Source organism: Oncorhynchus masou, chromosome 5 (genome assembly GCF_036934945.1).
Source record: "Oncorhynchus masou masou isolate Uvic2021 chromosome 5, UVic_Omas_1.1, whole genome shotgun sequence".
Lineage (NCBI taxonomy): Eukaryota > Metazoa > Chordata > Actinopteri > Salmoniformes > Salmonidae > Oncorhynchus > Oncorhynchus masou.
In genome coordinates, this window is record NC_088216.1 from 86,586,310 (window position 1) to 86,608,809 (window position 22,500).

Consider the following 22,500-nt stretch of genomic DNA (forward strand, 5'->3'; position numbering starts at 1 on the left):
TTAGCACTCAGCCCTAGTATTCTGTGTACTCTTGTTGATCCCGGTGGATGCTCTTGTGGAATTCTGTTTTTTTTGTTCTTGTTTATTTATTTTTGAGTATCTTTTGAGGCTTTTATGCTTTACCTACCACCTTGTGGATTTACCTTTTTGTCTTGGAGGATTACCTTGTGGATTACCTTGTTCTTGTGGAATTCCTTTTGAGGTTGTGGAGTTACATGTTTTCCTGAAGGACTTCACTTTTTACTTTATTAAATACACCGTCTCAAGTACTGCTGTGTCTGCCTCATCTTCTGGGTTCTGCTGACTATTCGTGGCTCAGTTGGTTAAGTGACTGTTTCTCACTCCGGAGACCCGGGTTCGTAACCGGGTCCTGACAGAAACACAGAGCCAAAAATGAACCCAGAGGCAGCCAGTTCCCAGGACCTTGTTGCCACGCTGTCCCACCACCAGGAGACTGTCCAACGCCACGAAGCCGCCCTGGTTCAGCAAGAGGCCTTAATGGCCAGACATTCTCATCTTCTGTCGGAGATGCTGACTTTCATAAAGCAGATATCTGATCGACTTACCCCGGCAACAGTTCCCGTCCCAGTACCTCAGATTCACGTACTCATGGCAGTTAACCCCCTGGCTGAACCTCGTCTTCCACCTCCCCAACGGTTCTCAGGTGATCCAAGTGCTTGTAAAGGGTTTCTCACCCAATGTTCTCTCTCCTTCGAGCTGCAACCCTCGTCGTTTCCCACCGACCGGTCTAAGATCGCATATATCATCACCCTGCTGTCGGAAAAAGCCCTGGCCTGGGCTACTGCTGTGTGGGATGCCCATAGTTCCTGCTGTGCCAGCTACTCTGCCTTTGCTGAGGAATTCAAACGAGTGTTTCAAGGCCCAAGCAGTGGTTCCGACTCAGCCAAACAGCTCCTGACTCTCCACCAAGGTCGGCGCAGCGTGACGGACTATGCCATCCAGTTCCGCACGGTGGCAGCAGCGAGTGGCTGGAACAACGAGGCGCTCACGGTGTGCTTTCTGAAAGGCCTTTCCGACACTATCCAAGATGAACTGGCCACTCGGGAACCACCGGACAATCTCGAGTCCCTGATCAAGTTGGCCTCACGCATTGACCAGCGTCTGAGAGAGAGAGAACTCAACCGTAGACCTCTAGCCCCTATCAGTCCCAGCTCTGAGTTCCCACCTTTATCCTCGCTGGCTCCACCGGAACCCATGCAGATTGGACACATCTCCCAGGCTGAGAGAGACCGCCGGATGAGGGAGCGACGCTGTCTATATTGCGGCAAACCGGGCAATTTCCGTTCCACGTGTCCCGGGCTCCAGGGAAACGCTCTGTCCCGTACAGACCGGGAGGAACTGTAACAGGAAACATAACCTCCTCCCATCCGTCCAACTCCCGTCTGCTCATTCCAGTCACCCTTTGCTGGGACAACCACAAGCTTCACCTTCAAGCCTTGGTAGACTCTGGAGCCGCAGGTAACTTCATGGATGGTGTCTGGGCGAAGGAGAATGGCGTTCCCTCTGAACCTCTAAGTGACCCCATGAGGGTTACTACATTGGATGGAAGCCCTTTGGGATCTGGACTTGTCACTCATGTCACTACCTCCTTGCGACTTTCAGTTTCACAACACCAGGAATTGATGAACTTTCATTTGATCTCCTGTTCCGAGTTCCCTCTCGTCCTTGGATACCCCTGGCTTCACAGCCATAACCCTCACATCGACTGGTCTGTGGGCACTATCAAGCAGTGGGGTCCTACGTGCCAAGCTACTTGTATTTTCCAGAATTCCCCGAGTTCTACTCCCGAGTCTTTAGAATCCATCGACCTGACCCGAGTTCCCGAGTGTTACCATGACCTCAAACTGGTGTTTAGCAAACAGAGGGCCACCATGCTACCACCCCATAGACCTTATGATTGCCCCATCGACCTGTTTCCGGGCACTTGCCCCCCAGGGGTCGGATCTTTCCCTATCTCCACCCGAACGAGCTGCTATGGATACCTACATCAAGGACGCTCTGGAAGCAGGCCTCATGCGTCCATCCACCTCCCGGCGGGGAGCAGGGTTTTTCTTTGTGGCCAAGAAAGACGGTGGATTACGTCCTGCATCGACTACCGGGGACTCAATGCCATAACCGTCCGTAACCGTTACCCGCTACCCCTTATGGCCACAGCCTTCGAGCTGCTCCAGGAAGCAGTTGTTTTCACTAAGCTTGACCTGCGGAACGCATACCATCTTGTGCGGATCAGACCTGGTGACGAGTGGAAGACCGCTTTCAACACGCCTACTGGTCACTATGAATACTTGGTGATGCCCTTCGGCCTGACCAACGCCCCAGCGGTGTTCCAAGCGCTCATAAACGATGTGCTTAGGGATATGCTTAACATATTTGTTTTCGTTTACTTGGATGACATCCTCATCTTTTCGAGCTCCCTTCAAGAACACACAAAGCATGTCAGACAAGTACTCAAACGCCTCCTAGACAGCCATCTGTACGTTAAGCTGGAAAAATGTGAATTCCATTCATCCCGAGTACAATTCCTGGGATTTGTAGTGGAACCCGGTCGAGTCCAAATGGACCCCAGGAAGGTAGGGGCGGTAGCGGATTGGCCCACTCCCAAATCCGTTAAGGAAGTTCAGCGTTTCCTGGGCTTCACAAACTTTTACCGCAAGTTCATCAAGAACTTCAGCTTGGTGGCAGCCCCTCTCTCAGCTTTAACCAAGGGTGGCAATGCAAGGTTTTTGTGGGGAAGAGAAGCTGAGACGGCCTTTCAAGGACTCAAGCAGCGCGTCCTCTCTGCTCCCATCCTGATACTACCGACTACGGATGAACCGTTTGTGGTGGAGGTAGACGCATCAGAGGTTGGTGTTGGAGCTGTCCTGTCTCAGAGGGGTGAAGACAAGAAGCTTCATCCGTGCGCTTTCTTCTCACACCGGCTTACCCCGGCTGAGAGGAACTACGATGTGGGGGATCGTGAACTCCTAGCGGTTAAGATGGCATTGAAGGAATGGAGACACTGGCTCGAGGGGCTTCTCACCCTTTTCAAGTGCTTACGGACCACAAAAATCTGGAGTATATCCAGCAGGCGAAGCGGTTGAACTCTAGACAAGCTAGATGGTCTCTTTTCTTCAATCGATTCCAGTTTATCCTCACCTATCGGCCAGGGTCGAAGAATCTCAAACCGGATGCCCTGTCCCGAGTCTACGCTCCTGCCATTCGAGATGACACGGACATGCCTGTCCTTCCTGCTGCTAAGATCGTGGCTCCGATCTCGTGGCAAGTTGAGGATACCGTGAGACGAGCTCAAGCTATCGAACCGGACCCGAAAGGAGGTCCTGCCAATCGGTTGTTTGTCCCCAAGGCAGTGAGGACTCAGGTCCTTCTGTGGGGGCACTCCTCTCGCCTCACTTGTCACCCGGGCGTAGGTCGCACCTTGGAGTTCATCCAGCGTAAGTTCTGGTGGCCTACCATAAGAGAAGACGTTGCCACTTTCGTCAATGCCTGCCCCGTGTGCTGCCAGGGCAAATCTTCTCACCTCCGCCCTCAAGGACTCCTTCACCCTTTACCTGTTCCCCACAGACCCTGGTCCCATATCTCATTGGACTTTATTACTGGCCTTCCTCCATCCCATGGCAATACTACTATCCTAGTCATAATCGACAGGTTTTCAAAGGCGGCCAGGTTTGTCCCTCTGACTAAGTTACCTTCTGCCAAGGAAACGGCTGAGTTGGTAATTAATCATGTGTTTCGAGTCTTCGGCATTCCTCAAGATATGGTTTCTGACAGAGGTCCCCAGTTCGCCTCAAGGTTTTGGAAGGCCTTCTGCCAACTCATGGGAGCTTCTGCCAGTCTATCTTCAGGGTACCATCCGGAGTCCAACGGCCAAACAGAGAGGATGAATCAAGAGCTGGAAACCACCCTCCGATGTATGACTCGTAACAACCCGTCCACATGGTCGTCCTTTATTGTTTGGGCCGAATACGCGCACAACACCTTGCGCTCCTCCTCCACTGGTATGTCCCCGCACGAGTGTCAGTTTGGCTATGCCCCTCCATTGTTCCCGGACCAGGAGGCAGAAGTCAGAGTGCCTTCAGCCTTGAAGTTCGTCAGACGCTGTCGGCTTATGTGGAAGAAGACCCGTCTTAATCTTATGCGTTCCTCACAGAGGTACCAACAACAAGCCAACAGACGTCGCCGTCCCGGGCCTACCCTGCGCCCCGGCCAGTGAGTCTGGCTCTCCACAAGAGACTTACCACTACGGGTGGAGTCTCGCAAGCTGTCCCAAAGATACATCGCTCCCTTTAAGGTTGCCAGGAGAGTTAACCCAGTTTCTTATCGCCTACACTTACCCAGATCCCTTAAGATTAATCCCACGTTTCACATTTCCTTATTAAAACCTGTTGTTTTTTCTCCCCTTGTCCCGGCAGACAGACCTCCCCCTCCGCCTCGTGTCATTGGAGGCCAGCCGGCTTATACCGTCCATCGGATACTGGATTCCCGCCAGGTGCAGCGGTCCTGGCAGTATCTGGTGGACTGGGAAGGCTACGGTCCCGAGGAGCGCTCCTGGGTTCCTGCCAAAGACATACTGGACCCTGACCTCATTCGTCAGTTCAGGGCCCTCCACCCCGAGAGAGCTGGTAGGAACGTCAGGAGCCGTTCCTAGGGGGGATTCTGTCAGGATTTGGCCAGGGTTGTTCCGGTTTTTGGTCACTAGATGCCCCCATTGTGCTTTTTGACCTTTGCTTTCCCTTGATCCCCATTATTATTTGCACCTGTGCCTCGTTTCCCCTGATTGTATTTAAACCCTTAGTTTCCCTCAGTTCTTTGCTCTGTGTTTGTATGTTAGCACCCAGCCCTAGTATTCTGTGTACTCTTGTTGATCCCGGTGGACGCTCTTGTGGAATTCTGTTTTTTTTGTTCTTGTTTATTTATTTTTGAGTATCTTTTGAGGCTTTTTATGCTTTACCTACCACCTTGTGGATTTACCTTTTTGTCTTGGAGGATTACCTTGTGGATTACCTTGTTCTTGTGGAATTCCTTTTGAGGTTGTGGAGTTACATGTTTTCCTGAAGGACTTCACTTTTTACTTTATTAAATACACCGTCTCAAGTACTGCTGTGTCTGCCTCATCTTCTGGGTTCTGCTGACTATTCGTGGCTCAGTTGGTTAAGTGACTGTTTCTCACTCCGGAGACCCGGGTTCGTAACCGGGTCCTGACATGTTCTTTAATAAAAGGAACTAGACATGAAATAACTAACAAAACAATAAATGAACAAAAACCTAAACAGTCCTATCTGGTGTAGGTACAGAGACAGGAACAATCACCCACAAACACACAGTGAAACCCAGGCTACTAACACCTGACTAACACCTACCTCTGATTGAGAACCATATCAGGCCAGACATAGAAATAGAGAAACAGGACATCCAACATAGAATGCCCACTCAGATCACACCCTGACCAACCAAAACATAGAAACATACAAAGCAAACTATGGTCAGGGTGTGACAATCAGACCTATAACCTACCTTCATACTGCCAATAACTCAATGGACTTCATACATTCTGGAGGAACTGGGGCTTTCAGGAAAATTAGCTTATTTTTCTGTCCGTGTTTTGTTCTAATAATAGACAGAGGTAGGCGATGACTTCACACCTTCATTGTTTTTTCCCCAGATGTATTTGACTGCCTGCTAACGGAACTCGCATCGAAACTTACATGGGTTGTTTCATAAAAACTCATAATGTAGGTCAGATCTGCTGTCTCCTGACTGACTGACTGACTGACTGACTGATGCTGGTTGACGCAGGTTAGCCAGGCCTGCTATCTCCTGACTGACTGACTGACTGACTGATGCTGGTTGATGCAGGTTAGCCAGGCCTGCTATCTCCTGACTGACTGACTGACTGATGCTGGTTGACGCAGGTTAGCCAGCCAGGCCTGCTATCTCCTGACTGACTGACTGATGCTGGTTGATGCTGGTTAGAAGTCAATTGTGTTTCTAAATGAGTGCCTTATTGAAGTACTTTTAGTGTTTCTGTTTTTATTTATTTGTTTCTCTCTCTCTCTCTCTCTCTCTCTCTCTCTCTCTCTCTCTCTCTCTCTCTCTCTCTCTCTCTCTCTTTCTCTCTCTATCTATCTCTCTTTCTCTCTCCCTCTCTCTCCTCTCTCTCTCTCCTCTATCTTCTCTCTCTCTTTCTTTCTCTCTTTCTTTCTCTCTCTCTCTCTCTCTTTCTCTCTCTTTCTCTCTCTTTCTCTCTCTTTTCTCTCTCTCTCTCTCTTTCTCTCTCTCTTTCTCTCTCTTTTCTCTCTCTCTTTTCTCTCTCTCTCTCTCACACTCTTCTCTCTCTCTCCTCTCTCACTTCTCTCTCACCTTTCCTATAGAAACACAAGGTGGACTTGTTCTACAAGTTGCGTCACGTGATGAATGAGCTGTTTGACCTTCGGAGACAGATGCTGTCTGGTCACCTGACCCAGGATCAGTTCAGAGATGTCAAGAAACACATCACAGTCCGCCTGGACTGGGGAAACGAGTGAGTTCACTTACAGTAATGTACCCTTCTGTTATAATGTAGTGACTGTAGGCCATACTGTAGGTAATGCTGTAGTGACTGTAGGTAATACTGTAGTGACTGTAGGTTATACTGTATTGACTGTAGGTAATACTGTAGTGACTGTAGGCCATACTGTAGGTAATGCTGTAGTGACTGTAGGCCATACTGTAGGTAATGCTGTAGTGACTGTAGGTAATACTGTAGTGACTGTAGGTTATACTGTATTGACTGTAGGCCATACTGTATTGACTGTAGGCCATACTGTAGGTAATGCTGTAGTGACTGTAGGTAATACTGTAGTGAGTGTGGGTAATACTGTAGTGAGTGTAGGTAATACTGTAGTGACTGTAGGTAATACTGTATTGACTGTAGGACATACTGTAGGTAATACTGTAGAGACTGTAGGCCATACTGTATTGACTGTAGGCCATACTGTAGGTAATGCTGTAGTGACTCTAGGTAATACTGGAGTTACTGTAGGTAATACTGTAGTGACTGTAGGTAATAATGTAGGAAATACTGTAGAGACTGTATGAACTATTGTAGTGACTGTAGGTAATATTGTAGAGACTGTAGGTAATACTGTAGTGACTGTAGGTAATAATGTAGTGACTGTAGGTAATACTGTAGTGACTGTAGGTAATAATGTAGGTAATACTGTAGGTAATACTGTAGTGACTGTAGGTAATACTGTAGTGACTGTAGGTAATACTGTAGTGACTGTAGGTAATAATGTAGTGACTGTAGGAAATACTGTGGTGACTGTAGGTAATACTGTAGTGACTGTAGGTAATGCTTTAGTGATTGTAGGTAATACTGTAGAGACTGTAGGTAATACTGTAGTGACTGTAGGTAATACTGTAGTGACTATAGGAAATGCAGTAGTGACTGTAGGAAATACTGTAGTGACTGTAGGTAATACTGTAGGTGATACTGTAGTGACTGTAGGTAATAATGTAGGTAATATTGTAGTTATTGTGGGTAATACTGTAGTAACTGTAGGTAATAATGTAGGTAATACTGTAGTTACTGTATGTAATGCTGTAGTGACTGTAGGTAATAATGTAGGAAATACTGTAGTGACTGTAGGTAATAATGTAGATAATACTGTAGTTACTGTATGTAATGCTGTAGTGACTGTAGGTAATAATGTAGGAAATACTGTAGTGACTGTAGGTAATAATGTAGATAATACTGTAGTTACTGTATGTAATGCTGTAGTGACTGTAGGTAATAATGTAGGAAATACTGTAGTGACTGTAGGTAATACTGTAGGTAATAATGTAGTGACTGTAGGTAATAATGTAGTGACTGTAGGTAATAATGTAGGAAATACTGTAGTGACTGTAGGTAATAATGTAGATAATACTGTAGTTACTGTATGTAATGCTGTAGTGGCTGTAGGTAATAATGTAGGAAATACTGTAGTGACTGTAGGTAATACTGTAGGTAATAATGTAGTGACTGTAGGTAATAATGTAGTGACTGTAGGTAATAATGTAGGAAATACTGTAGTGACTGTAGGTAATACTGTTGGTAATATTGTAGTGACTGTAGGTAATACTGTAGTGACTGTAGGTAATACTGTAGGTAATACTGTAGTGACTGTAGTTAATACTGTAGTGACTGTAGGTAATACTGTAGTGACTGTAGGTAATACTGTAGTGACTGAATGTAATACTGTAGTGACTGTAGGTAATAATGTAGTGACTGTAGGAAATACTGTGGTGACTGTAGGTAATACTGTAGTGACTGTAGGTAATGCTTTAGTGATTGTAGGTAATACTGTAGAGACTGTAGGTAATACTGTAGTGACTGTAGGTAATACTGTAGTGACTATAGGAAATGCAGTAGTGACTGTAGGAAATACTGTAGTGACTGTAGGTAATACTGTAGGGACTGTAGGTAATACTGTAGTGACTGTAGGTAAGACTGTAGTGACTGTAGGTAATAATGTAGATAATACTGTAATTACTGTATGTAATGCTGTAGTGACTGTAGGTAATAATGTAGGAAATACTGTAGTGACTGTAGGTAATACTGTAGGTAATAATGTAGTGACTGTAGGTAATAATGTAGTGACTGTAGGTAATAATGTAGGAAATACTGTCGTGACTGTAGGTAATACTGTTGGTAATATTATAGTGACTGTAGGTAATACTGTAGTGACTGTAGGTAATACTGTAGGTAATACTGTAGTGACTGTAGGTAATACTGTAGTGACTGTAGGTAATAATGTGGGTAATACTGTAGTTACTGTATGTAATGCTGTAGTGACTGTAGGTAATAATGTAGGAAATACTGTAGTGACTGTAGGTAATAATGTAGATAATACTGTAGTTACTGTATGTAATTTACATTTCCATTTAAGTCATTTAGCAGATGCTCTTATCCAGAGCGACTTACAAATTGGTGAATTCACCTTCTGACATCAGTGGACCAGCCACTTTACAATAGTGCATCTAAATCATTTAAGGGGGGGTGAGAAGGATTGCTTTATCCTATCCTAGGTATTCCTTGAAGAGGTGGGGTTTCAGGTGTCTCCGGAAGGTGGTGATTGACTCCGCTGTCCTGGCGTCGTGAGGGAGTTTGTTCCACCATTGGGGGGCCAGAGCAGCGAACAGTTTTGACTGGGCTGAGCGGGAACTGTACTTCCTCAGTGGTAGGGAGGCGAGCAGGCCAGAGGTGGATGAACGCAGTGCCCTTGTTTGGGTGTAGGGCCTGATCAGAGCCTGGAGGTACTGCGGTGCCGTTCCCCTCACAGCTCCGTAGGCAAGCACCATGGTCTTGTAGCGGATGCGAGCTTCAACTGGAAGCCAGTGGAGAGAGCGGAGGAGAGGGGTGACGTGAGAGAACTTGGGAAGGTTGAACACCAGACGGGCTGCGGCGTTCTGGATGAGTTGTAGGGGTTTAATGGCACAGGCAGGGAGCCCAGCCAACAGCGAGTTGCAGTAATCCAGACGGGAGATGACAAGTGCCTGGATTAGGACCTGCGCCGCTTCCTGTGTGAGGCAGGGGCGTACTCTGCGGATGTTGTAGAGCATGAACCTACAGGAACGGGCCACCGCCTTGATGTTAGTTGAGAACGACAGAGTGTTGTCCAGGATCACGCCAAGGTTCTTAGCGCTCTGGGAGGAGGAAACAATGGAGTTGTCAACCGTGATGGCGAGATCATGGAACGGGCAGTCCTTCCCCGGGAGGAAGAGCAGCTCCGTCTTGCCGAGGTTCAGCTTGAGGTGGTGATCCGTCATCCACACTGATATGTCTGCCAGACATGCAGAGATGCGATTCGCCACCTGGTCATCAGAAGGGGGAAAGGAGAAGATTAATTGTGTGTCGTCTGCATAGCAATGATAGGAGAGACCATGTGAGGTTATGACAGAGCCAAGTGACTTGGTGTATAGCGAGAATAGGAGAGGGCCTAGAACAGAGCCCTGGGGGACACCAGTGGTGAGAGCGCGTGGCGAGGAGACAGATTCTCGCCACGCCACCTGGTAGGAGCGACCTGTCAGGTAGGACGCAATCCAAGCGTGGGCCGCACCGGAGATGCCCAACTCGGAGAGGGTGGAGAGGAGGATCTGATGGTTCACAGTGTCGAAGGCAGCCGATAGGTCTAGAAGGATGAGAGCAGAGGAGAGAGAGTTAGCTTTAGCAGTGCGGAGCGCCTCCGTGATACAGAGAAGAGCAGTCTCAGTTGAATGACTAGTCTTGAAACCTGACTGATTTGGATCAAGAAGGTCATTCTGAGAGAGATAGCGGGAGAGCTGGCCAAGGACGGCACGTTCAAGAGTTTTGGAGAGAAAAGAAAGAAGGGATACTGGTCTGTAGTTGTTGACATCGGAGGGATCGAGTGTAGGTTTTTTCAGAAGGGGTGCAACTCTCGCTCTCTTGAAGACGGAAGGGACGTAGCCAGCGGTCAGGGATGAGTTGATGAGCGAGGTGAGGTAAGGGAGAAGGTCTCCGGAAATGGTCTGGAGAAGAGAGGAGGGGATAGGGTCAAGCGGGCAGGTTGTTGGGCGGCCGGCCGTCACAAGAAGCGAGATTTCATCTGGAGAGAGAGGGGAGAAAGAGGTCAGAGCACAGGGTAGGGCAGTGTGAGCAGAACCAGCGGTGTCGTTTGACTTAGCAAACGAGGATCGGATGTCGTCGAACTTCTTTTCAAAATGGTTGACGAAGTCATCTGCAGAGAGGGAGGAGGGGGGGGAGGGGAGGAGGATTCAGGAGGGAGGAGAAGGTGGCAAAGAGCTTCCTAGGGTTAGAGGCAGATGCTTGGAATTTAGAGTGGAAGAAAGTGGCTTTAGCAGCAGAGACAGAGGAGGAAAATGTAGAGAGGAGGGAGTGAAAGGATGCCAGGTCCGCAGGGAGGCGAGTTTTCCTCCATTTCCGCTCGGCTGCCCGGAGCACTGTTCTGTGAGCTCGCAATGAGTCGTCGAGCCACGGAGCGGGAGGGGAGGACCGAGCCGGCCTGGAGGATAGGGGACATAGAGAGTCAAAGGATGCAGAAAGGGAAGAGAGGAGGGTTGAGGAGGCAGAATCAGGAGATAGGTTGGAGAAGGTATGAGCAGAGGGAAGAGATGATAGGATGGAAGAGGAGAGAGTAGCGGGGGAGAGAGAGCGAAGGTTGGGACGGCGCGATACCATCCGAGTAGGGGCAGTGTGGGAAGTGTTGGATGAGAGCGAGAGGGAAAAGGATACAAGGTAGTGGTCAGAGACTTGGAGGGAGTTGCAATGAGGTTAGTGGAAGAACAGCATCTAGTAAAGATGAGGTCGAGCGTATTGCCTGCCTTGTGAGTAGGGGGAAGGTGAGAGGGTGAGGTCAAAAGAGGAGAGGAGTGGAAAGAAGGAGGCAGAGAGGAATGAGTCAAAGGTAGACGTGGGGAGGTTAAAGTCGCCCAGGACTGTGAGAGGTGAGCCGTCCTCAGGAAAGGAGCTTATCAAGGCATCAAGCTCATTGATGAACTCTCCGAGGGAACCTGGAGGGCGATAAATGATAAGGATGTTAAGCTTGAAAGGGCTGGTAACTGTGACAGCATGGAATTCAAAGGAGGCGATAGACAGATGGGTAAGGGGAGAAAGAGAGAATGACCACTTGGGAGAGATGAGGATCCCGGTGCCACCACCCCGCTGACCAGAAGCTCTCGGGGTGTGCGAGAACACGTGGGCGGACGAAGAGAGAGCAGTAGGAGTAGCAGTGTTGTCTGTGGTGATCCATGTTTCCGTCAGTGCCAAGAAGTCGAGGGACTGGAGGGAGGCATAGGCTGAGATGAACTCTGCCTTGTTGGCCGCAGATCGGCAGTTCCAGAGGCTACCGGAGACCTGGAACTCCACGTGGGTCGTGCGCGCTGGGACCACCAGATTAGGGTGGCCGCGGCCACGCGGTGTGGAGCGTTTGTATGGTCTGTGCAGAGAGGAGAGAACAGGGATAGATAGACACATAGTTGACAGGCTACAGAAGAGGCTACGCTAATGCAAAGGAGATTGGAATGACAAGTGGACTACACTTATCGAATGTTCAGAACGTTAAGCTTACGTAGCAAGAATCTTATTGACTAAAATGATTGAAATGATACAGTACTGCTGGAGTAGGCTAGCTGGCAGTGGCTACGTTGTTGACACTACACTAATCAAGTCGTTCCGTCGAGTGTAATAGTTTCTACAGTGCTGCTATTCGGGGGCTAGCTGGCTAGCTAGCAGTGTTGATTACGTAACGTTACGTTAAAAGAACGACAATAGCTGGCTAGCTAACCTAGAAAATCGCTCCAGACTACACAATTGTCTTAGATACAAAGACGGCTATGTAGCTAGCTAGCTACGATCAAACAAATCAAACCGTTGTACTGTAATGAAGTGAAATGAAAATGTGATACTACCTGTGGAGCGAGGCGGAATGTTGACCGGGTTGTTGAAGTTCAATTCGGAAGACGTTGGCTAGCTGTTGGCTAGCTAGCTAGCAGTGACTCCTACGTTAAGGACGACAAATAGCTGGCTAGCTAACCTCGGTAAATTAAGATAATCACTCTAAGATAAGATAATGTAATGCTGTAGTGACTGTAGGTAATACTGTAGGAAATACTGTAGTGACTGTAGGTAATACTGTAGGTAATAATGTAGTGACTGTAGTTAATAATGTAGTGACTGTAGGTAATAATGTAGGAAATACTGTAGTGACTGTAGGTAATACTGTTGGTAATATTGTAGTGACTGTAGGTAATACTGTAGTGACTGTAGGTAATACTGTAGGTAATACTGTAGTATACTGTAGTATACTGTAGTGACTGTAGGTAATACTGTAGTGAGTGTAGGTAATACTGTAGTGACTGTAGGTAATACTGTAGTGACTGTAGGTAAGACTGTAGTTACTGTTGGTAATACTGTAGTGACTGTAGGTAATACTGTAGGAAATACTGTAGTGACTGTAGGTAATACTGTAGTGACTGTAGGTAATAATGTAGTGACTGTAGGTAATAATGTAGTGGCTGTAGGTAATACTGTAGTGACTGTAGGTAATAATGTAGGTAATACTGTAGGTAATACTGTAGTGACTGTAGGTAATATTGTAGGTAATACTGTAGGCAATACTGTAGTGACTGTAGGTGTAACGGCGTTCTTCTTTTGTTGAAAGAGAGTCGGACCGAAATGCAGCGTGTAAGTTACTCATGTTTAATAGTGAAGACAAACGAAACGAACTATACATGAACAACTAATAAATACAAAACAACAAACAGAACGAGAAACCAATTACAGCCTGACTGGTGCACACTACACAGAGACAGGAACAATCACCCACGAAATACAAGGCGAAAACCAGGCTACCTAAATACGGTTCCCAATCAGCGACAACGAGAATCACCTGACTCTGATTGAGAACCGCCTCAGGCAGCCAACCTATTTAACACACACACACCCCTAATCAACTACAATCCCAAACACTACAAACCCCAATACGAAAATACAATACATAATAACCCCATGTCACACCCTGGTCTGACTAACTAATAAACTAAAACACAAAATACTAAGACCAAGGCGTGACAGTAGGTAATACTGTAGTGACTGTAGGTAATAATGTAGTGACTGTAGGTAATACTGTAGTGACTGTAGGTAATACTGTAGTGACTGTAGGTAATACAGTAGGTAATACTGTAGTGACTGTAGGTAATACTGTAGTGACTGTAGGTAATACTCTAGGTAATGCTGTAGTGACTGTAGGTAATACTGTAGTGACTGTAGGTAATACTGTAGTGACTGTACGTAATGCTGTAGTGACTGTAGGTAATACTGTAGGTAATACTGTAGTGACTGTACGTAATGCTGTAGTGACTGTAGGTAATACTGTAGGTAATACTGTAGTGACTGTACGTAATGCTGTAGTGACTGTAGGTAATACTGTAGTGACTGTAGGTAATACTGTAGTGACTGTAGGTAATACTGTAGTGACTGTACGTAATGCTGTAGTGACTGTAGGTAATACTGTAGTGACTGTAGGTATTACTGTAGTGACTGTAGGTAATACTGTAGTGACTGTAGGTAATACTGTAGGTAATACTGTAGAGACTGTAGGTATTACTGTAGTGACTCTAGGTAATACTGTAGTGACTGTAGGTAATACTGTAGTGACTGTAGGCAATACTGTAGAGACTGTAGGTAATGCTGTAGTGACTGTAGGTAATACTGTAGGTAACACTGTAGTGACTTTAGGTAATATTGTAGGTAATACTGTAGTGACTCTATGTAATACTGTAGGTAATACTGTAGGTAACACTGTATTGACTGTAGGTAATACTGTAGGTAATATTGTAGTGACTGTAGGTTATACTGTAGTGATTGTAGGTAATACTGTAGGTAATACTGTAGGTAACACTGTATTGACTGTAGGTAATACTGTAGGTAATATTGTAGTGACTGTAGGTTATACTGTAGTGATTGTAGGTAATACTGTAGGTAATACATGTTGTGACTGTAGGTAATACTGTAGTGACTGTAGGTAATACTGTAGTGACTGTAGGTAATAATGTAGTGACTGTAGGTAATACTGTAGTGACTGTAGGTAATACCTTAGTGACTGTAGGTAATACTGTAGAGACTGTAGGTAATAATGTAGTGACTGTAGGTAATAATGTAGGTAATACTGTAGTGACTGTAGGTAATACTGTAGTGACTGTAGGTAATACTGTAGAGACTGTAGGTAATACTGTAGAGACTGTAGGTAATAATTTAGTGACTGTAGGTAATAATGTAGGTAATAATGTAGTGACTGTAGGTAATACTGTAGTGACTGTAGGTAATACCTTAGTGACTGTAGGTAATACCTTAGTGACTGTAGGTTATACTGTAGTGACTGTAGGTAATACTGTAGTGACTGTAGGTAATACCTTAGTGACTGTAGGTTATATTGTAGTGACTGTAGGTAATACTGTAGGTAATACATGTTGTGACTGTAGGTAATACTGTAATGACTGTAGGTAATATTGTAGGTAATACTGTAGTTACTGTAGGTAATAATGTAGTGACTGTAGGTAATTCTGTAGTGACTGTAGGTAATATTGTAGGTAATACTGTAGTTACTGTAGGTAATAATGTAGTGACTGTAGGTAATTCTGTAGTGACTAGGTAATGCTGTAGTGACTGTAGGTCATACTGTAGGTAATACTGTAGAGACCGTAGGTGTTACTGTAGTGACTCTAGGTAATACTGTAGTGACTGTAGGTAATACTGTAGTGACTGTAGGTAATACTGTAGAGACTGTAGGTAATACTGTAGAGACTGTAGGTAATACTGTAGAGACTGTAGGTAATATTGTAGAGACTGTAGGTAATGCTGTAGTGACTGTAGGCAATATTGTAGGTAATACTGTAGAGACCGTAGGTGTTACTGTAGTGACTCTAGGTATTACTGTAGTGACTCTAGGTAATACTGTAGTGACTGTAGGTAATACTGTAGAGACTGTAGGTAATGCTGTAGTGACTGTAGGTAATATTGTAGGTAAAAATGTTAGAGACCGTAGGTGTTACTGTAGTGACTCTAGGTATTACTGTAGTGACTCTAGGTAATACTGTAGTGACTGTAGGTAATAATGTAGTGACTGTAGGTATTACTGTAGAGACTGTAGGTAATGCTGTAGTGACTGTAGGTAATACTGTAGGTAATACTGTAGTGACTCTAGGTAATACTATAGGTAATACTGTAGGTAACACTGTATTGACTCTAGGTAATATTGTAGGTAATACTGTAGGTAACACTGTAGGTAATATTGTAGTTACTGTAGGTAATACTGTAGTTACTGTAGTTACTGTAGGTCATACTGTAGAGACTGTAGGTAATACTGTAGATACTGTAGGTAATACTGTAGAGACTGTAGGTAATACTGTAGTGACTGTAGGTAATACTGTAGGTAATACTGTAGTTACTGTAGTTACTGTAGGTAATATTGTAGAGACTGTAGGTAATAATGTAGTTACTGTAGTTACTGTAGGTAATACTGTAGGTAATAGTGTAGTTACTGTAGGTAATACTGTAGAGACTGTAGGTAATACCTTAGTGACTGTAGGTTATACTGTAGTGACTGTAGGTAATACTGTAGGTAATACTGTAGGTAATACTGTAGTGACTGTAGGTAATACTGTAGAGACTGTAGGTAATAATGTAGTTACTGTAGGTAATACTGTAGGTAATACTGTAGTGACTGTAGTTAATACTGTAGGTAATACTGTAGAGACTGTATGTCACATTACAACACAGTGACTGGGGTGGAGTGTCTAATGAGTGTGTCAGGTTAGCACACAGACACAAACACACACACTCACATGAGGTAACGTCAACAGCCAGCCTGACACTCATTATTGGTCTTGGCTGGGGAAATCTCCATAAGCCTCTTTCGTATCCTCACAGACAAAACGCTGTTAAAGTCATGTTTACTACGACAATCCCCTTATCTGTCTGGTTTCTGACAAAAGAAAGGACCCTATTTGTTATTTGTCAGCACACTTTGAAAACTTATAGCAGCAGACATCTATTGCAATGCTCTCGATTACTAGCACCCTCTATTTATTTTCAAGATAATTACACAAATGGATGTAAACAGTGCTATCAATTATTCTGTTAATTTTATTTATATATTTATTTATTTGGTGGGGGGGGGGTAGGTCAGTTTCAATAGACTACCCTGCTCTACCTACCCTGATTGGCGTTAACTAACGGACAACAAAACTATTTTCGCTCACATCTACAGTACCGGTAGTTAAATAGTTAAAAACATACAGTACCAGTCAAAAGTTTTGACACACCTACTCATTCAAGGGTTTTTCTTTATTTATTTTTTTACTATTTTCTACATTGTAAAATAATAGTGAAGACATCAAAACTATGAAATAACACATATGGAATCATGTAGTAACCAAAAAACTGTTTAATAAATCAAAATATAATTTATATTCTTCAAAGTAGCCACCATTTGCCTTGATGACAGCTTTGCACACTCTTGGCATTCTCTCAACAAACTTCACCTGGAATGCTTCTCCAACAGTCTTGAAGGAGTTCCCACATGTGCTGAGCACTTGTTGGCTGCTTTTTCTTCACTCTGCGGTCCAACTCATCCCAAACCATCTCAAATGGGTTGAGGTCGAGTGATTGTGGAGGCCAGGTCATCTGATGCAGCACTCCATCACTCTCCTTCTTAGTAATATAGCCCTTACACAGCCTGGTGGTGTGTTGGGTCATTGTCCTGTTGAAAAACAAATGATAGTCCCACTAAGCCCAAACCAGATAGGATGGCGTATCGCTGCAGCATGCTGTGGTAGCCATGCTGGTTAAGTGTGCCTTCAATTCTAAATAAATGACTGACAGTGTTACCAGCAAAGCACCATCGCACCTCCTCCTCCATGCTTCATTTTGGGAACCACATATAAGGAGATCATCCGTTCACCTACTCTGTGTCTCACAAAGACACCCATTTGGACTCATCAGACCAAAGGACAGATTTCGACCTGTCTAATGGACATTGATCGTGTTTCTTGGCCCAAGCAAGTCTCTTCTTATTATTGGTGTCCTTTAGTAGTGGTTTCTTTGCAGCAATTCGACCATGAAGGCCTGATTCACACAGTCTCCTCTGAACAGTTGATGTTGAGATGTGTCTGTTACTTGATCTCTGTGAAGCATTTATTTGGGCTGCAATCTGAGGCTGGTAACTCTAATGAACTTATCCTCTGCAGTAGAGGTAACTCTGGGTCTTCCTTTCCTGTGGCGATTGACTGACCTTCATGTCTTAAAATAATGATGGACTGTCGTTTCTCTTTGCTTATTTGAGCTGTTCTTGCCATACTATGGACTGTGTCTTTTACCAAATAGGGCTATCTTCTGTATACCACCTCTACCTTATCACAACACAACTGATTGGCTCAAACCTTTATAAAGGCACACCTGTTAATTGAAATGCATTCCAGGTGACTACCTCATGAAGCTGGCCATACTGTTATCATATACAGGGCGGCAGGGGAGCCTAGTGGTTAGAGTGGAGGGGCGGCAGGGTAGCCTAGTGGTTAGAGTGTAGGGGCGGTAGGGTAGCCTAGTGGTTAGAGTGTAGGGGCGGCAGGGTAGCCTAGTGGTTAGAGTGTAGAGGAGGCAAGTAGCCTAGTGGTTAGAGTGTAGGGGCGGTAGGGTAGCCTAGTGGTTAGAGTGTAGAGGAGGCAGGGTAGCCTAGTGGTTAGAGTGTAGGGGTGGCAGGTAGCCTAGTGGTTAGAGTGGAGGGGCGGCAGGGGAGCCTAGTGGTTAGAGTGTAGGGGCGGCAGGGTAGCCTAGTGGTTAGAGTGGAGGGGCGGCAGGGGAGCCTAGTGGTTAGAGTGGAGGGGCGGCAGGGTAGCCTAGTGGTACTAGCGTTGGACTAGGAACCGGAAGGTTGCAATCTGTCGTTCTGCCCCTGAACAGGCAGTTAACCCATTTTTCCTCGGTTGTCATTGAAAATAAGAATTTGTTCTTAAACTGACTTGCCTCGTTAAATGAAGAAAATAAAATAAAAATATAGCACACGTTATGACATTGTGTTGTTCACTGCTGCATCTGAATGTAAAAACACTAGACAGTTATGAACATTGTCACAAAGTAGCATAACATGTTCTCTCTCTGTGTGTCTCTCACCCTCTCTCTCTCTCTACTCAACAGACACCTCGGCCTGGATCTCGTACCCAGGAAGGAGTTTGAGATGGTTGATGCAGAACAAATCAGTGTCTCAGACTTATACAAAATGGTAGGTATAACATTACCACTGAACGGGAATATGTTGTTGTTTCTTTTTCCTACTAACTTAGTTGAATTCACGGACATGGATAGGAAAGTATGCTAAATAACCAGGATGTAAATGTTATACAGAATGTGCCACTGGACAGACTGAATGTTTATTTATCTTATTTTACATGATGGAAGGATGATTAGTTGGCCATGATGGTATAACAGCCAGATGGGGACTTTATCCAGGACATTGGGGAGGGAGGTCACACACGAGTCATGTCTGTTGTCGGTGTAAGGAATATGCAGAAACCTGGCTGAGCTTAGAAATGTGATATTTGGTGTTCAAAAGTGATGATTTGCACATTAATCTAAATTCAATGTAGCCATAACAACAGTTAATCTAGAGCAGGTACCGTAAACCTAGTGGTGTTGCCATAACAACAGTTAATCTAGAGCAGGTTGTAACGAGTTTCTTCTAACTCCTCCTCTGACGAAGAGGTGGAACAAGGATCGGACCAAAATGCAGCGTGGTTAGTTAGATACATCTTTAATTAAGATGAAACACGAACAATACAAAACAACAAACGTGGAAAACCGAAACAGCCCTATCTGGTGCAACAAACACAGAGACAGGAACAATCACCCACAAACACACAGTGAAACCCAGGCTACCTTAATATGGTTCCCAATCAGAGACAATGACTAACACCTGCCTCTGATTGAGATCCATATCAGGCCAGACATAAAAATAGACAAACAAGACATCCAACATAGAATGCCCACTCAGATCACACCCTGACCAACCAAAACATAGAAACATACAAATAAACTATGGTCAGGGTGTGACAGTACCCCCCCCAAGGTGCTGACTCCGGCCGCAAAACCTGAACCTATCGGGGAGGGTCTGGGTGGGGATCTGTCCGCGGTGCTCGATGCAGACTAGCAGCTCTGGCAGCTCCTTGCATACTGGCAGCTCCTTGCAGACTGGCAGCTCCATGCAGACTGGCAGCTCCATGCAGACTGGCAGCTCCGGCTGCTCCATGCAGACTGACAGCTCTGGCTGCTACATGCAGACTGGAAGCTCTGGCTGCGCTAAACGGGCAGGAGACTCCGGCAACGCTGTAGAGGCGGAAGGCTCTGGCAGCGCTAAACAGGCGGGAGACTCCGGCAGCGCAGGAGAGGAGGAAGGCTCCGGCAGCGCTGGACAGACGGAAGCACCTGTACGGATGAGCCGGAGAGACAGCCTGGTGCGGGGCCACCAGAGGGCTGGTGCGTGGAGGTGGTGACGGATAGACCGGACCGTGCAGGCGCACTGGAGCTCTTGAGCACCGAGCCTGCCCAACCCTACCTGGTTGCATGCTCCTGGTCGCCCTGCCAGTGCGGCGAGGTGGAATAGCCCGCACTGGGCTATGCAGGCGAACCGGGGACACCATGCGCAAGGCTGGTGCCATGTAAGCCGGCCCATCGAGACGCACTGGGGACCAGATGCGTAGAGCCGGCTTCATGGCACTTGGCTCGATGCCCACTCTAGCCCGGCCGATAAGCGGAGCTGGAATGTATCGCACCGGGCTATGCACCCGCACTGGGGACACCGTGCGTTTCACAGCATAACACGGTGCCTGCCCGGTCTTTCTCGCCCCCCGGTAACCACAAGAATTTGACGCAGGTCTCCTACCTGGCTTCGCCATACTTCCTGTGAGCCCCCCCAATACATTTTTAGGGCTGACTCTTGGGCTTCCATCCACGCCGCCGTGCTGCCTCCTCATACCAGCGCCTCTCCGCCTTTTCCGCCTCCAGCTCTTCTTTGGGGCGGCGATATTCACCAGGCTGTAACCAGGGTCCTTTACCGTCCAACTCATCCTCCCATGTCCAGTCTTCCAAATAATGCAGCCTCTCCCACTGCTGCTGCTGCTTCTGCTTGTTGTCACGCCGCTTGGTCCTGTTGTGGTGGGTGATTCTGTAACGAGTTTCTTCTAACTCCTCCTCTGACGAAGAGGTGGAACAAGGATCGGACCAAAATGCAGCGTGGTTAGTTAGATACATCTTTCATTAAGATGAAACACGAACAATACAAAACAACAAACGTGGAAAACCGAAACAGCCCTATCTGGTGCAACAAACACAGAGACAGGAACAATCACCCACAAACACACAGTGAAACCCAGGCTACCTTAATATGGTTCCCAATCAGAGACAATGACTAACACCTGCCTCTGATTGAGAACCATATCAGGCCAGACATAGAAACAGACAAACAAGACATCCAACATAGAATGCCCACTCAGATCACACCCTGACCAACCAAACATAGAAACATACAAATAAACTATGGTCAGGGTGTGACACAGGTACCGTAAACCTAGTGGTGTTGCCATAACAACAGTTAATCTAGAGCAGGTACCGTAAACCTAGTGGTGTTGCCATAACAACAGTTAATCTAGAGCAGGTACCGTAAACCTAGTGGTGTTGCCATAACAACAGTTAATCTAGAGCAGGTACCGTAAACCTAGTGGTGTTGTCATAACAACAGGTACCGTAAACCTAGTGGTGTTGCCATAACAACAGGTACCGTAAACCTAGTGGTGTTGTCATAACAACAGGTACAGTACACCTAGTGGTGTTGCCATAACAACAGGTACCGTAAACCTAGTGGTGTTGTCATAACAACAGGTACCGTAAACCTAGTGGTGTTGCCATAACAACAGGTACCGTAAACCTAGTGGTTTTGTCATAACAACAGGCACCGTACACCTAGTGGTGTTGCCATAACAACAGGTACCGTAAACCTCATGGTGTTGTCATAACAACAGGTACCGTAAACCTAGTGGTGTTGCCATAACAACAGGTACCGTAAACCTAGTGGTGTTGCCATAACAACAGGTACTGTAAACCTAGTGGTGTTGTCATAACAACATGTACTGTAAACCTAGTGGTGTTGTCATAACAACAGGTACCGTAAACCTAGTGGTGTTGTCATAACAACATGTACTGTAAACCTAATGGTGTTGTCATAACAACAGGTACCGTAAACCTAGTGGTGTTGTCATAACAGGTACCGTAAACCTAGTGGTGTTGTCATAACAACAGGTACCGTAAACCTAGTCGTCTTGTCATAACAACAGGTACTGTAAACTTAGTGGTGTTGTCATAACAACATGTACCGTAAACCTAGTGGTGTTGTCATAACAACAGGTACCGTAAACCTAGTGGTGTTGTCATAACAACAGGTACTGTAAACGGTACTGTAAAGTCTCCAACTTCAGCGATTTTTGCAATTCGTTCCAGTCACAGGCAACAGAGAACTGGAACGAAAGGCGGCCAAATGAGGTGTTGGCTTTAGGGATGATCAGTGAGATACACCTGCTGGAGCGCGTGCTACGGGTGGGTGTTGCCATCGTGACCAGTGAACTGAGATAAGGCGGAGCTTTACCTAGCATGGACTTGTAGATGACCTGGAGCCAGTGGGTCTGACGACGAATATGTAGCGAGGGCCAGCCGACTAGTGAACTGAGATAAGGAGGGGAAATATGAAAGGGAAATGGGGAATAGGAATGGGGAATGGGGAATAGGAATGGGAAATAGGGAATGGGGAACAGGGAATTGTGAATAGGAATGGGGAATGGGGAATAGGCAATGGGGAGTATGAGTGGGGAATGGGGAACAGGGAATTGTGAATAGGAATGGGGAATGGGGAATAGGAATGGGGAATTGTGAATAGGAAT

At 46.0% G+C, this 22,500-nt stretch overlaps 1 protein-coding gene across 1 annotated transcript in view; it reads left to right on the forward strand.

Moving 5' to 3' along the window:
* Positions 1–22,500, forward strand: part of LOC135530244 (dedicator of cytokinesis protein 3-like) — a 277,860-nt gene that overhangs the window by 90,652 nt on the left and 164,708 nt on the right. Inside the window, 2 exon segments of the mRNA XM_064958601.1 lie at positions 6,390–6,538; positions 18,713–18,797. Coding sequence (XP_064814673.1) covers positions 6,390–6,538; positions 18,713–18,797 — 234 coding nt within the window.